Consider the following 14,043-nt stretch of genomic DNA (forward strand, 5'->3'; position numbering starts at 1 on the left):
TGTTATGTCACATGCATAATTGATTAAAAATTCTTGCCTTATTATATCTCAATAACAGACATGACATCAAAAAGTATCACTGTTGACTTAAACAAAGGTGAAAAACTTAATGCTGACAATTATGACATCTGGAGTCGTAAAATATGGTATGTACTCAAAGAGCAAAATGATCTGGAAGGTATAAATCATGTTTTGAATCAACCAGAAGAGGGTAATTCTGTACAACACACAAAGGATCTTGAAGCTTTCAAAGCTTGAGAAAAAAGCTAATTCCATTGCACGTTGAAAAATAGTTAGTTTTGTGGTTGATGACCTCATACATGAATGTGAGGAATTCCCTACTGTTCATTCTATGTGGGCACATTTATGAGGAGCGTATGTGGGTACAACTGTAACCCACCTCCGACAGTTGACTATTAAATTTGATACTTACAAAAAATGTCATGATCAGAATATCACACAACACCTTAGGGTGATGTCAAACATGATAGCTCAACTCAAGAGTACTGGTCATGTTCTTTTAGTTGAGCAACAGGTTCAGGTAGTGATTCGGTCTCTTCCCAATAATTGGAAACATTTGAAGATTAACTTGACCCATAATAATAGCATCAAAAATTTTTCTAATGTTGCACGCCATGTTGAACTTGAAGATGAGTGCCTTGGTGCCGCTAAATCTACTTCTAATGCCTTTGTGGCAGAATTAAGTGGTACAAAATCTCCAGGCTTCAAGCGCAAGAAAAATTGGAAAATAAATGGGAAAGACAAAGAGACTGGAGAAGGACCCTCTAAGAAAAAGAAGAAGCCAAATTCCAAGAAAGGAAAACGTTTTTTCAAGAAGAGAGACAAGAGCAAAATGAAGTGCTACAATTGCCAAGTATTGGGGCATTTTGCTCCTGACTGTACTAAGCTGAAAAAGCTACCATTTCTAAATGCATCTCTAAGTGCTACATATGTTTCTAGCACTTTTTTACTAACTGTATCTTATCCTATGTGAATTGTAGACTCAGGATCCACCAACCACGTAAGTCGAGATCGAGAGGTGTTTGTGGAGTTTCGTCAAGTTTCATCTAAATCAAGGTGGATCTACATGGGAAATAAAGTGAAATAGAAGTGTCACGACCCGATTTCTCAAGTCATGATGACACCTACTATAACCCACTAGTAGGTAAGCCAACCCGTAGCCCGAAATAACAAGTAATGGGTCTGAGGGTAGAAACTAAACAAGAGTAGGCAAATAACAATATAAACAGGCGGAAGCAAACCAAAAACATATATACAAATAAAGATCTCTCCCAGAACCTGGAAGTCACTAGTACAGAGCTACTAACAAAATGAGTACAAGTCCCAAAAGTGGACAACAGAGACTGGACTGTCTCGAAAGGAAAAAGACAAGTCTATATATATAGATGGAGACTAAAATAGTACAAAACGCCGTGTGCTTACTCCCGTCTCCGAATCAGGCTGTTCTAAGCTCGATCAACACAGGCTACTAGTGCCCGGACCTGCATCACGAAACAGATGCAGAGCATAGCATGAGTACCAAAACAACAGGTACCCAATAGGCATCATAGGCCGACTGAACTTGAAAAGTAAAGGCAGTATGAAAAGAAGGAATACACAAATCGAGGTCAAGAACAAAAATCTAACTAACAAAGGAATGCACACGAGTGTACAAAGAACTAACTAAAGTAATCTATAAGCTAACTACACCTAACTGGACCCCATAAGCCCAGAAGGTACACTCGTGTGAAAGTTAAATAAAAACCCGAACGGACCCCCATAAGCCCGACGAGTACACAGAATAACTAAAACTAAAGAGAATTACATATGAGAACCCAAGAATGGAGAACACGAACCAGAGCCTCAACCCCAATTAGTAGAATCTAATAGTATGGAGGCCGGACCTCGAACCGGATGCTCACCAGAAGTACCTAAGTAACCAATCACAAGTATCAAGTATATGAGGCCGGAACTCTAACCGGATGCTCTGTATAGGTATCTGGGCAATAGAGGCCGAAACTCTAACCGGATGCTCTATATAAGTATCTGGGCAATAGAGGCCGCAACTCTAACTGGATGCTCTATATAAGTATCTGGGCAATAAAGGTCGGACCTTAAACCGGATGCTCTATAAAGGTGCCAAAGTAGCTGCTGAAAGAGTCCTAATCGATCCACACTCATAAATGTCTGTGGAACGCCGTCCATACTTAGCCAATCAATGTAAGTCCTTGGAACCAAATCGAAAATCAAATTCAAATCGCGAAGTAGAATTAGTGTCGCCGACGTAACTCGTGAAGCCGTAACATCGGGGAAAATAAGGATAACTAAAGTTGGAGCAAGCGTATCGCCTAGCTAAGGCCCAATCTATCAGACTCAAGTCTGCTACACCAGTCTACAGGGATCTAAGTCGGCCGAGCGATGTCGGGACAAAACTAAGGCCTATCGGATCCGAATCATATATTTCTAAGGCAAACCCTAGTCAAACCTAAACTAAGGCCCAAATGCTTCAACAAATAGTAAATTAAGCATGCAAGCACTCCACATAGCGAGGAGAGTTAATTAATAACACAAAGCATGCTCACAGTTACCCGATAATTCCCGAAATAGGTCGAAAACATGATTTCTAAACACCTATGCATGATTCAATCACTACCAACCCAAATCCCAACTAATCAACATGCATTCACACTCTCAAGCTCAATCTAAGAGAGGGAAACTGTAGCCTACCTGTAAGCAGATCACACGCGCTCCAAAATCACTTCTTCGGAACTTTCCCTTTCCGAATGGTCTCGAAACGCTGTCCCGCAATCAAAATAGAGTCACAACGTTAATATGGTCGGTTAGACACTAAAATCACAACAAACGGAGACGGATCAAATTTTGGAGTCAAAACGAGAATCGTGGGACCCGCGCTGGAAATTCTGGAATTAACCCCAAAAGTGGGTCCTAACCAGTTTCCCCCAGCTCATATCCCAAAATGGGACACAATTCGGGGCTTGGGAACAACACACTATCAACATGCAACCAAAATCCAAATTACACTAAAACGAAACAACAATATCAGCAGCTATTTACCAGAAAATATCAGATACGAGGGTCCAGATGCTGAAACCAATCACACCATGATGATCCTCACGAAAAACACAACTTTTTACCTCCAACAAAATCTAACCACGCCAACGCGTTCTCCTTGAAAAACCACTCAAAATAGCCCCAAGAATCACCGAAATCGGATCTAAAATGACTGAAGTATCAAGTCTCAAAAATTCCCAAAATCAAGTTCACAAAAAGGGTGTGGCAGCAGGTATTTTACGAAAATTACCTCAAACGGGGACCCCAAATCACTATCCAAGCTCACCAACCCGTTGTTCTCGAAAAATCTCACAACTTTGCCTTTTGAATCGCCCAAATTGGTTGAGAGATAAGAGAGTTATGAGAGTTTGAAGTTTGGAAATGTTGCTGGTTTTTCTACAATAAATAGCAGATTGCTGCAATTTTTTTTTCCAAAATTCTAAAACTCCGACGGAGTGCTCCAAACTCGTTCGGAACCCCTTGTACGCAAACAAGATATGCAACCATACCAAATTTGATATTTCAGACTCAACGGCGCAGTCAAAATTTTCATCAAAGGTCATCTCAATAAAAAGTGGGTCCCACTTCCAAATGCCCTTTTTACCAAAATCCACTAAGGGGCTCGAAATGAGTCCGGATGCTTCGGGAGTCGAATGAAAGGTAGTTATAGACCAAAATCAACATTTCACGGAATTTTCATCTGAGCACGTTTTCCAAGAATGTTGACCAAAGTCAACCTTAAGCCAAATTTCAAAGGCTAAAACGCCTAATCGCACCGACTCACACTGAAAACCTCGAGAGTCATGCCGACCATGCTATAAGCCTAAAATGACCCTTCCGAAGCTGATGGAATCATCAAAATTCTCTTCTGAGGTCATCTTCTTGAACTTTTGATCGAAAATGATCGTTCAAGGTTCATAAGCTCCAAAACACAAAAACTCGCACCAAGACCAAACGAACGACCAGGTGACCGAACTGTCAGTCCTATTAAGTCATAAATGACTTGGGGTCGCTACAGGAATGCTCTAAATGTCACATAGAATGCAAGACACAGAAATGACCAGGAGGTTCATTAGAAGAAGCCAAAGGGATAGGCACTTAAAAAGTAGACTTGTGTGGTGACCGTTCTTTGATGTTGCATGACGTCCTATAAGCACCACACATTTGACGAAACTTAGTATTTGTGTATGTTCTTTTAGACGTTGGTTTTGATTTGTTTTTTAGTCGTAATGGTGCTAGAATAACTCTAGATAATGTTTTATATGATTTTGGATTTTGTTATGACCGTTTTATCGTATTAGATTGTAATCCTTCAACTTATGACTATTATGTTGACCGTTGTGTAATGACATGTTATTCAAGTAACAATGATATTGATGTTATTACATGGCATGCAAGATTAGGTCACATAGGGAAAGATTGAATGGATAGGTTGACAAAAGAAGGACATTTAGGTTCTTTTACCAAAATTGATATGCCAACTTGTGAAAATTGTCTTGCTGGAAAGATTACGCGTAAACCATTTGGGAAGGTTAAAATAGCTGAGTTCCCACTTCAATTAATTCATTCTGATATTTGTGGTCCAATGAACGTAAGGGCAAGGTTTGGTGCAACATACTTCATTACATTTATTGATGATTTCACACACTTTGGTTATGTCTATTTGATTTCTCATAAATCTGAAGTACTTGAGTGCTTTAAAAGATATATGAATGAAGTTGAAAGTCAATTAGATAAAAGCATAAATGCTTTAAGAACTGACCGGAGACGTGAATATTTGTCAAAACAATTTGAAACATTATGTATTGAAAGTATTATCAGACAGTTAACTACTTTTTATACACCACAACAAAATGGTGTAATTGAAAGAAGGAATAAAACATTATTAGACATGACAAGATCAATGATGGTGTAGGCGAATTTGTCTATTTCTTTCTGGGGAGATACATTATTGACTGCGGCTTACATATTGAACAAAGTGTCTTCTAAATCAGTATCTTCCACTCCTTATGAACTTTGGACTAGTCTGTAGGGGGTTGTGCAATATATATTAAAGATCATTTTTGTAAGTTTGGTAAACTAAGCCCAAAAGGAAAGAAATGTATCTTTATAAGGTACTATGAACGCTCCAAAGGGTGCGTGTTCATCGATGAACTGGAGGATGGAAGTATTACTGAAATTATATCACGGGGATGTTAGATTTTAAAAAAATAATTTTTCCAAAAAGGGTGATATATATGAAGTTGAGCCTTTCTACAAAATGTTGAATTCAGAGGATCAGGTAATGTTGTCAGGCATACTTGATAATTTAAAGGATCAAGAAATGATTTCTGGTCCAAGTGGGAGTTATGAATCTCAAAATCCTATAGAGGAATATGAACTTCAAATACGTAAGAGTACAAGAAAATATGTACCTAAACGATCTTATCAGATTGAGGATTATGTTTTCTTGGTATCTCCTATAGAATTGGATGAACCTAATTCCGTAACTGAGGCTTTATCAAACCCTAAAAGAGATGAATGGTTAAAAGTGATGAAAGAAGAATTAGAGTCCAAGAAAACCAACAAAATCTGGGATGTAGTTGACCTTCCAAAGGAACGTAAAGCTATTGGAAATAAATGGATTCTCAAAGTTAAACACAAATCGGATGGGTCAATAGAAAGACACAAAGCACGATTGGTGGCAAAAAGTTTTACTCAAGAAGTTGGAATAGACTACGAGGAAACTTTTTCACTAGTTGTGAAGTTTACCTCCATATGATTACTTTTTAGCTATTGTTGCACGTTTAGATCTAGAATTACACCAAATGGATGTGAAGACTGTTTTTCTCAATGGAGAATTAAACGAGAAAATCTACATGGAACAACCAATAGGCTTCGTTGTTAAAGGCCAAGAAAAGAAAGTTTGTAAATTGAAAAGATCAATTTATGGCCTAAAGCAATCTTCAAGGCAGTGGTACCTGATATTTCATAAGAAGGTGGTGTCATTTGATTTCACCATGATTGGTGAAGACCATTGCATCTATGTGAAAAATTCCAATGAAAATTTTGTAATTCTTTTTCTCTACGTAGATGATATTTTATTAGCTGGAAATCATTTGGAGTATGTGAAAACTGTAAAGTCATGGCTTTCAAAATTATTTGATATGAAAGATATGGGTGAAGCAGACTATATATTGGGTGTTAAGATCCAAAGAGATCGTTCCAAGAAATTTTTAAGTTAATCTCAAGAAACTTATATAAAGAAAATATTGAAATGTTTTTGAAGGAGTGAAACTTTAAGCCTTGAAATGTGTCCGAAGACTGAAGAAGAAAAGTAATACATGTCTCGAGTTCCTTATTCTAGCTGTCGGGAGTTTGATGTATGTTATGATGTGTACTCGCCCAGACATTTGTAATGTCGTGAGTCTAGTTAGCAGGTATCATTCCAATCCTGAAATAGATCAATGGAAAGCAGTAAAAAAGAATATTTCGATACCTGAAGGGAGCTGTGGATCATACACTATGTTATAATGGATCTGATTTATTCATAAGAGGTTATACATATGTTGATTGGGCTGGTGACCAAAATGATAGAAAATCAACATCTGGTTATGCTTTCTTACTAAATGGTGGTGCTATTTCATGTAAAAGTAAGAAGCAAACTTGCACAACTCTTTCAACCATGGAATCTGAATTCGTGCCTTGTGCGTCTGCAGTATAAGAAGTTGTTTGGTTAAAGAGATTCTTTGAGCATTTAAGTATTGCAAAGAATTCTAAGGGTCCCATGATTCTATATTGTGATAATCAAGCGACAATCGTATACACGAAGGATCCTAAATTTCACAGCAAGACCAAATATATTGACATCAAGTATAACTTTGTAAGAGACGTAGTGGCAAGTGGAGAAATAACTTTGCAGTACATTCCTACACGTGAAATGATAGTTGATCCTTTTACGAAAGCCATCTCTAGAGACTTGTTTGAAATACATGTTAAGGCTCTAGGTTTGCATAGGATTTGATGTTATTTCAGTATTGTAAAATAACTTAATTGTCATAATATGCTCTTTTATATAATACTACTGGATTACATTCAAATATAATATGCATGTGATATTTTGTAAGAAATAAAGTGTGTCGAACAAGTCATGAGATTGACTCTCTCACACACGCAATCGTTTCTTACGTTGGGAAACGTGAAGAGATGAGTTTCACCATCATATTATGACTTGTTTTATGAGCCAGACAAAAGATTTTCTAAGAAAATGAATTTAAGGATCACTGAAGAGAGAAACTAGGATTAAACACTTGGAGGTGTTTAGACCGAAGTATGTACGATGTTAGATAATCGGAAGAATGAGACGCATACACCAGTATAAGGTGAAAACATTGTAGCACGTGTTTCATACCACGTGTGTCAAGCGATCAATGGGTCAATAGAAGAATGTTCCCTGCTTCTTCATTGTGTGAGATCCCGAAAAGTTAAAATGACTTTTCAATGAAATACCCTTTGACCTTTTGTTGTTTCTTAAAGTTTCAATCGATGTTGCTACTTTAGCATGTTACTTATAGCCATGAATGATTCGGCAATGTAGTGCATGTCTAGCAAAGCAGTTGAATAAGAACATATAGATTCGAGTAGAAAGGAAAGACAATTAATTGAATAATAAACTTATATACACAAGCCGGCTATTGCACTAACCATATTGGTATTGAGTGTAATTGTGTGTATAAAGTAAAACATGAACTCGAGTTAACCTCTTTAAGAGGATAGGTGATCGAATAAATAACTACTAAAGTAGTGAATGAAGTTCGGGGCATTGTGAGTAATAGTATTATCATTTAAGTAGTGAATTCCTTCCACATATGATTGGATTCCTATGTGGGGCTTATAAAACCTTCAAGGTAATCTCTTGATGCTCACAGGTCGCACAAACTATTTGTCATATGAATTGTGTGTCTGTTGATGTTGTGTTAGCTTGGGTCTTGTCCACCATGTGCGAAGTGGGAGATGTAAGTTTTGGGTCGTGGATCGCCCATGTGGACCAACCCGATCCGATCTTACCTGATCGAAGTTATTTTCTATAAAATGGATAAGTGATAATTTTAAAAATGATGGGAACAGTTACATAGTAACTGCTCCAACGTAAACAATCCATTTTTTTAAAATATAAGTTTTACGCTCTTCAGAAAGAAAAGAAGAAGAAGAAGAAAACAAAAACAGAAAACTCAACAAAAGGTGACATTTTCTTCTAAGACAAAAAGACATCCAACAAAAGAGGCATTTAGTTTGTGAAACAAAATTTTGTTTCCTAGTGATACAAAGAAGGATTTGGAGCTAGTCATTCAGTTCGTGAAATTCATTCCGCTGCAAACAATCAAAGGTACACAAATATTGTACCAAAATATTGTTTAAATCTTTTAGTTCACACCAATTTACTATGGTCTAGCTAAGTATGAAGAAATAATGTCTATGGTCTACCCAGAGAGTTTGTAGAAATAATGTCTAAGATTATCCTTTTATGACTTTCACATGATGTAGAGTGAGCATGTATTCAATTCATTTCATCTTCATTGATGGGTCGATGATGTGCACTAATTTGTACTTTACATTTTCTCATATTTTGATTGATTTTCTTTCTGAATGACATGCCCCTAGCTGTTAAATCATACTTTTCTTTGAGTTTTAATTTAGCTTTTGCAATGAGTGAAAATTATAGAGTATTTTATATGTAGTAATCACATGAGTAACAAATTATTGTAAACAAGAAAGAACTAGCTTAGACTCTGCAGTGAATTTCAATTCATCTGACTACGATGCTCACATTTTTTTGCTATAAACCAAAATGTTCTAAAAGCAAACTAATGACATGTAGATGCAGGGTATAGGAGGAACATGAAATGTTGCTGTAGAAAAGGGGTAAAGAGACTTTCTCAACAACAAGGTGATTCAAATATATTTCTTCCACTTTTGCAGGTAGTTGACTGCTTCTCATGATGATACATATAATTGCTTTGAGCCTAAATTATACAATTCAATGCCATAGGGAAGTGTGAGATATGATATACATTCACAAGTCAAAAAAGTATGAGTGAAGAGGAGATGAATGGAGGAGAGTAAGGGATGTAAATAGAACTAGGAAATCGCATAATGAAATATCTTTAAGTTCTATATGAACATAGTGTTACTATTTAATTTCATTGTGAATTGCTTACCTTTTCTCATTTATTTAGATCTTCAGTAGCAGCTAGCAATATCAATTGTTTTCAAATGTAATATGATTGGATAAAATATCTATTTTATATTGGACCTGTGCAAGTACTGGACTAGTATTTAGGAAAAACTACCTATTAAGACATACTTTACTACCATATATACATATTTTATCTCTACTTTAAAAATATTTCATATAATACCACTTTTTAATAACTATACCATATATTTTAAAAAGTTAAATCAGATACACAATCCATTTAAATATGGTATTTAATAATTATTTTGAAATTACATCTCCTTAATTAGTGGGACATTAACAATTCAAATTAATTTCTCTCTCCAATTCTGCTGTTTCCCTCATCCCCAATCCCATAACATGTTTGTATCTCGTTCCCTCCCCCACATAATTCTCACACATCCCCCATTACTCCCTCTTCATTAATCATCTCATTACACATTTTGAATGTACTAAATTCATATCCAACTCTACATAATCAACATTAGTTAAAGCAGCAAAGTAAGATTATTCCTATTGTATATTTGTTTCAACCGTATCATGTATCTGAATCAGAGTTGGAATCAATGTATGCATTTCTGCACCTTTAAAATATCTTTTCTGCACCTTTAAAATATCTTTACTTATTAGTTATGATTTTTCATATTACTTATTTAATGTTCATTTGTCAGGGACTATATATTATATACAACTGCATATGCTAAGTATCTGACTGATGGACAACAGATACCATCAATAAATTTTGATGTCGATCTACATTGTTTGAGATACTGTGCACTTTTATGGAATTATGAGAATCAAAAGACTCATCTGGTTCAATTAGCGATAACAAAGACCTCCTAAGCCAATGAGCACGTTTGTTCTTTCAGATGACATTGAAAACATTTATATAAATTAGTCATTTGAAGTTCTTTTTTTAGATTTCCCCTTTCTTGAACTTGCTAAGCCTCCTCTTGAACGCATTCATGTAATTAATGTCTTCTCCGAAGTCACGTTTAACATCTTCCTGAATGTCCTTTGGAGTATGCTTTCTTTATGATTCTCATATTTTGGAGCAACTATTCCAGCTATTAAACCAACTGTTTCTTGACGATGTGACAATANAGTTCTTTTTTTAGATTTCCCCTTTCTTGAACTTGCTAAGCCTCCTCTTGAACGCATTCATGTAATTAATGTCTTCTCCGAAGTCACGTTTAACATCTTCCTGAATGTCCTTTGGAGTATGCTTTCTTTATGATTCTCATATTTTGGAGCAACTATTCCAGCTATTAAACCAACTGTTTCTTGACGATGTGACAATACTTTATCCTTTTACAGACATATGTGATAGTTATTGAAAGACCTCACTCGAAAAATAATTATTTTATTCAAACATGATGATTTGAATATCCATTGACACTCCTCAGACATACAACTCAAAAAATAACTGCACACAAAGGCGTTACAATAGCTGAGGCTACCAGATACATGCTTAATTACATAAGATACAAATTAATGAAACTTAACACTTTCATGAATTCACTATAACGCTACTCACAACAAACCTGGGATACATGCCCAACTAATCATTTATGCTATCCAAATTATTGCTCATTCGAGATACTTATTATTTATATGAGATACACATATAATATCTCTAGACGTTTTTCTCATGTATATGTACTACATTATTTTTCAGGGATAACTGTTTAACAAAATATACACAAAATTCATTACTCTTAAACATGAGGTCGTTTAGTCGTCCGAGATACACTATTAAGTTATGGCACATTTATTTTCATATATTTGCTCAACATTATTATATTAGATACACGCTTAATAAGAAATATATGCTTTAAAATTTCACTTTTAAACATTAGATTGTTACTTTTAATAATGTGGTATAAATTATTTGTCCGAGATACATATTATTTGTTCGAGATACACACTATAAAATTATGACTCCTGAAGATTAGATCATTACTTTTAAGAATGACCATGTTATGAAATTAACATACACGATAAAAACACATTTAACATTACATCTACTTTCATCAATATTATGACACATTTTCATCGTGTTTCTAAGATACACAAAAAAAGATACAACCATCAAAATAACAAGCATGACTAGCCTCTTCTTATCGGATCTTGCAACATTGTATTGGAATTGATTGTCTATGACATATTTTTGCATAACAACCATAATAGTCTTCTTGTACTTATACACTACTTGACTTTAACAAATTTGTGACTACAGTCACCAATAACATGATTCGATTTAGTATTCAAAACACATAATGCATCTACACTATGATTCTCTGGAAGAACTGCGGCAGATACAGTCATGTCATCATCCCCAACTTGAACAATTGATGTATCTGGCTCAAACGCAATTTCATCATTAATGCTACATCCAAAATTGTGATCTTTTGTTTTTATGCACAATGGATACAACCCGAAATTTGTTTGACTTCTTTTCAATTCCATATGAAACCTCATGTCCATCTCGTTTTATATTTTCATTAGAGTTAGATTACCTTCGTGTATCTGATCTCCATCCTTTTTCGAGTACAGTTTGTTTTGAAATACCATCCACTAGATCGTTGTAGTTTGCATTAGCTCTCAAACGTATTTCATCAATTCTATAATTTTCATATTCAATTTTAGAGGCCAAGAACCCGAATGTCTCAACAAATTTGCAAAAAGAGATCTCGAAAATTTTAAGATTCAAAAAATGAATTGATGAAGAAGATGAAGTTCTCACTTTTAGATTACTAATTTTTATGATGTCAGTTGATACAATGGATCCATTAAATACGTTTTGGTTGTTGAGTTTCCATAACTTACTCCTATAATTAAGGGATTAAGTTATAACAATTAATTCAAATTAATTAAAACATGTATCACGTCCTTTGAATTTTAATAGAGTCATGTATCTTACAACTTATTAAACATGTATCTTATAAATGAAAAATGGCATAAGAAATAATTTGAAAACTAGTGGGATTCGTAGTAATTAAGATCTAAAGTAGTGAAATTTATGTAGCTTACCCTAGTATTTATATGCAGAAGTAAAAATTTAAAAAACAAAAACAACATGTATTTTCAAATGAAAATGATTTAATATTAAAATATGTACTCATATTTTTTCCTAGTAGTTTCCAATTCAACGAAGGAAAAGGAGAAAATGTGGACGCGCTATTAAATGCGCGTATATCCTAATAGGAACCGCTCAACTACAGCCACGTCATTGTCTCTTTTAGTTTATTTTTTTATTTTTATTTGTTTTATGTTCCCAAGACCGCCTTTGATTTCTTTATAAGCCCTTCTCCCTTTCTTCCTTTCCATCTCCACAAATAAACCTGCGTCTGTTCTTTCTTCCTATATCCTATATATATAATACAGTATTTATTTTTTTCCATTATACCTCAATTAAATTTTTTTCATCCGATCTATTCCGATGGCCGGAGTTGCCCTTCTTCAACCACAAGATGTTCTCAAACATCATGTAAGCTATCGTCAACCTATGAGATCTCGACGGAATTCCACTTCTAACCCTCTACCTAATCCTAACCCTAACCCTAACCCTAAGAATAACCGAAGAAAGCGAAGTCCACAAAAAAATGGATCTGCTAACTTTTCAACTTGTCCTCCTAGTGCTAAAAATCTCCATCTGGTGATGGGAGAGGTGAAAATTCTAAAGCGTGGTCAAGTGTTGAAGGAAAACAAGCTTGTCACTGGTGAAGATCTGGTGTTGTCCACTACAGATCGGCTGGGTCCAGAGCCGGATATGGTGCCTAAGAACATAACGATTGCTCATTTCTATGCTGGATCGGGTTTCTCCTCCTCCTCGCCGCCACCGAGCTCTTTGCCTGTGCCGGCTTTCTTCAAGAAGGAAAGTGAACATAACCTCCACGCTACAAGCGACTTGAGGCGTCTTCTCAGGATCGATCTGGCCGACTAGTTGAACAGTTATGGGATGTTTCAATGATGACGACGACGACGATAGAGTCTTAAGTTTGTGTTTTGCTCCCGGCTCGTGAAAGCTTCCCTTATTTTTTCAAGGGGAAGGACGAGTTGGTCAAGCAATTTATCATATTTCCTTATTTAGGTCCTTTAATTTACCTTTAATTATAGCAGAAAAGTAGATCTAGTTAGGCTGTTGTTTTGGGCTGTATAGTCTAGTCATAAGTTTGGGTTTTTTCGTTTTAATCGCCTGCTATAGTATTGTAGCGTCAGTTGGTCTAGTTTCAGTCGGCTAGTGGTTTAGAGCCATTAGCATATCCTTCTGTAATTTATGTCTCTTCGATTTTATATGTAGCTTCAGCAGTAATTAGAAATATTAGTATTACTTTTGTGTCATTACACTGTTCTGCTTCGGTCTATCATATAATTTTTTCTGCTGTTATGAGCTTTTTATTGTATAGTAAATTTTTTTGCTTTTGTTCTGTCCTTGACAAGTTTCTCTTTTATATCATATGAATCAGTGTAACAAATTAACTTTGTGTCTCATTATTTTGTGCTAACAAAATCATTTAATAGGGGAAATCTGCATGTTTTAATCTTTCACCATCACATTATTTGGATGGTTAATTGGTAATGCCTTCATTGCACTCTCACATCTCCTTGTTCCGTTTTTCATGTTTTGTTAGTTGTGAAACTAAAACTGTTTAATTCTTAATATAGTTTGGCAGATTTGTCATGGTCTGGAGCTCTGAGAAGTCCTTTCAGATATAAGTTGCATTAAATTGCATTGCAAATATTTTCCTGCTGAG

At 35.4% G+C, this 14,043-nt stretch overlaps 1 protein-coding gene across 1 annotated transcript; it reads left to right on the forward strand.

Moving 5' to 3' along the window:
- The first annotated feature begins 12,637 nt into the window (after window positions 1-12,637).
- On the forward strand, window positions 12,638-13,616 carry LOC125878295 (uncharacterized). Its single transcript, XM_049559521.1, has one exon. It carries the CDS (start codon window positions 12,729-12,731, stop codon window positions 13,230-13,232), a length of 504 nt encoding a protein of 167 aa, XP_049415478.1. The 5' UTR covers window positions 12,638-12,728; the 3' UTR covers window positions 13,233-13,616.
- The last annotated feature ends 427 nt before the right edge of the window (window positions 13,617-14,043 follow it).

Source organism: Solanum stenotomum, chromosome 10 (genome assembly GCF_019186545.1).
Source record: "Solanum stenotomum isolate F172 chromosome 10, ASM1918654v1, whole genome shotgun sequence".
Taxonomy (NCBI): Eukaryota; Viridiplantae; Streptophyta; class Magnoliopsida; order Solanales; family Solanaceae; genus Solanum; species Solanum stenotomum.

Bases quoted from the DNA above. Each gene is read 5' to 3' on its own strand.
- LOC125878295 (XM_049559521.1), top strand. From the start codon at position 12,729: ATGGCCGGAGTTGCCCTTCTTCAACCACAAGATGTTCTCAAACATCAT.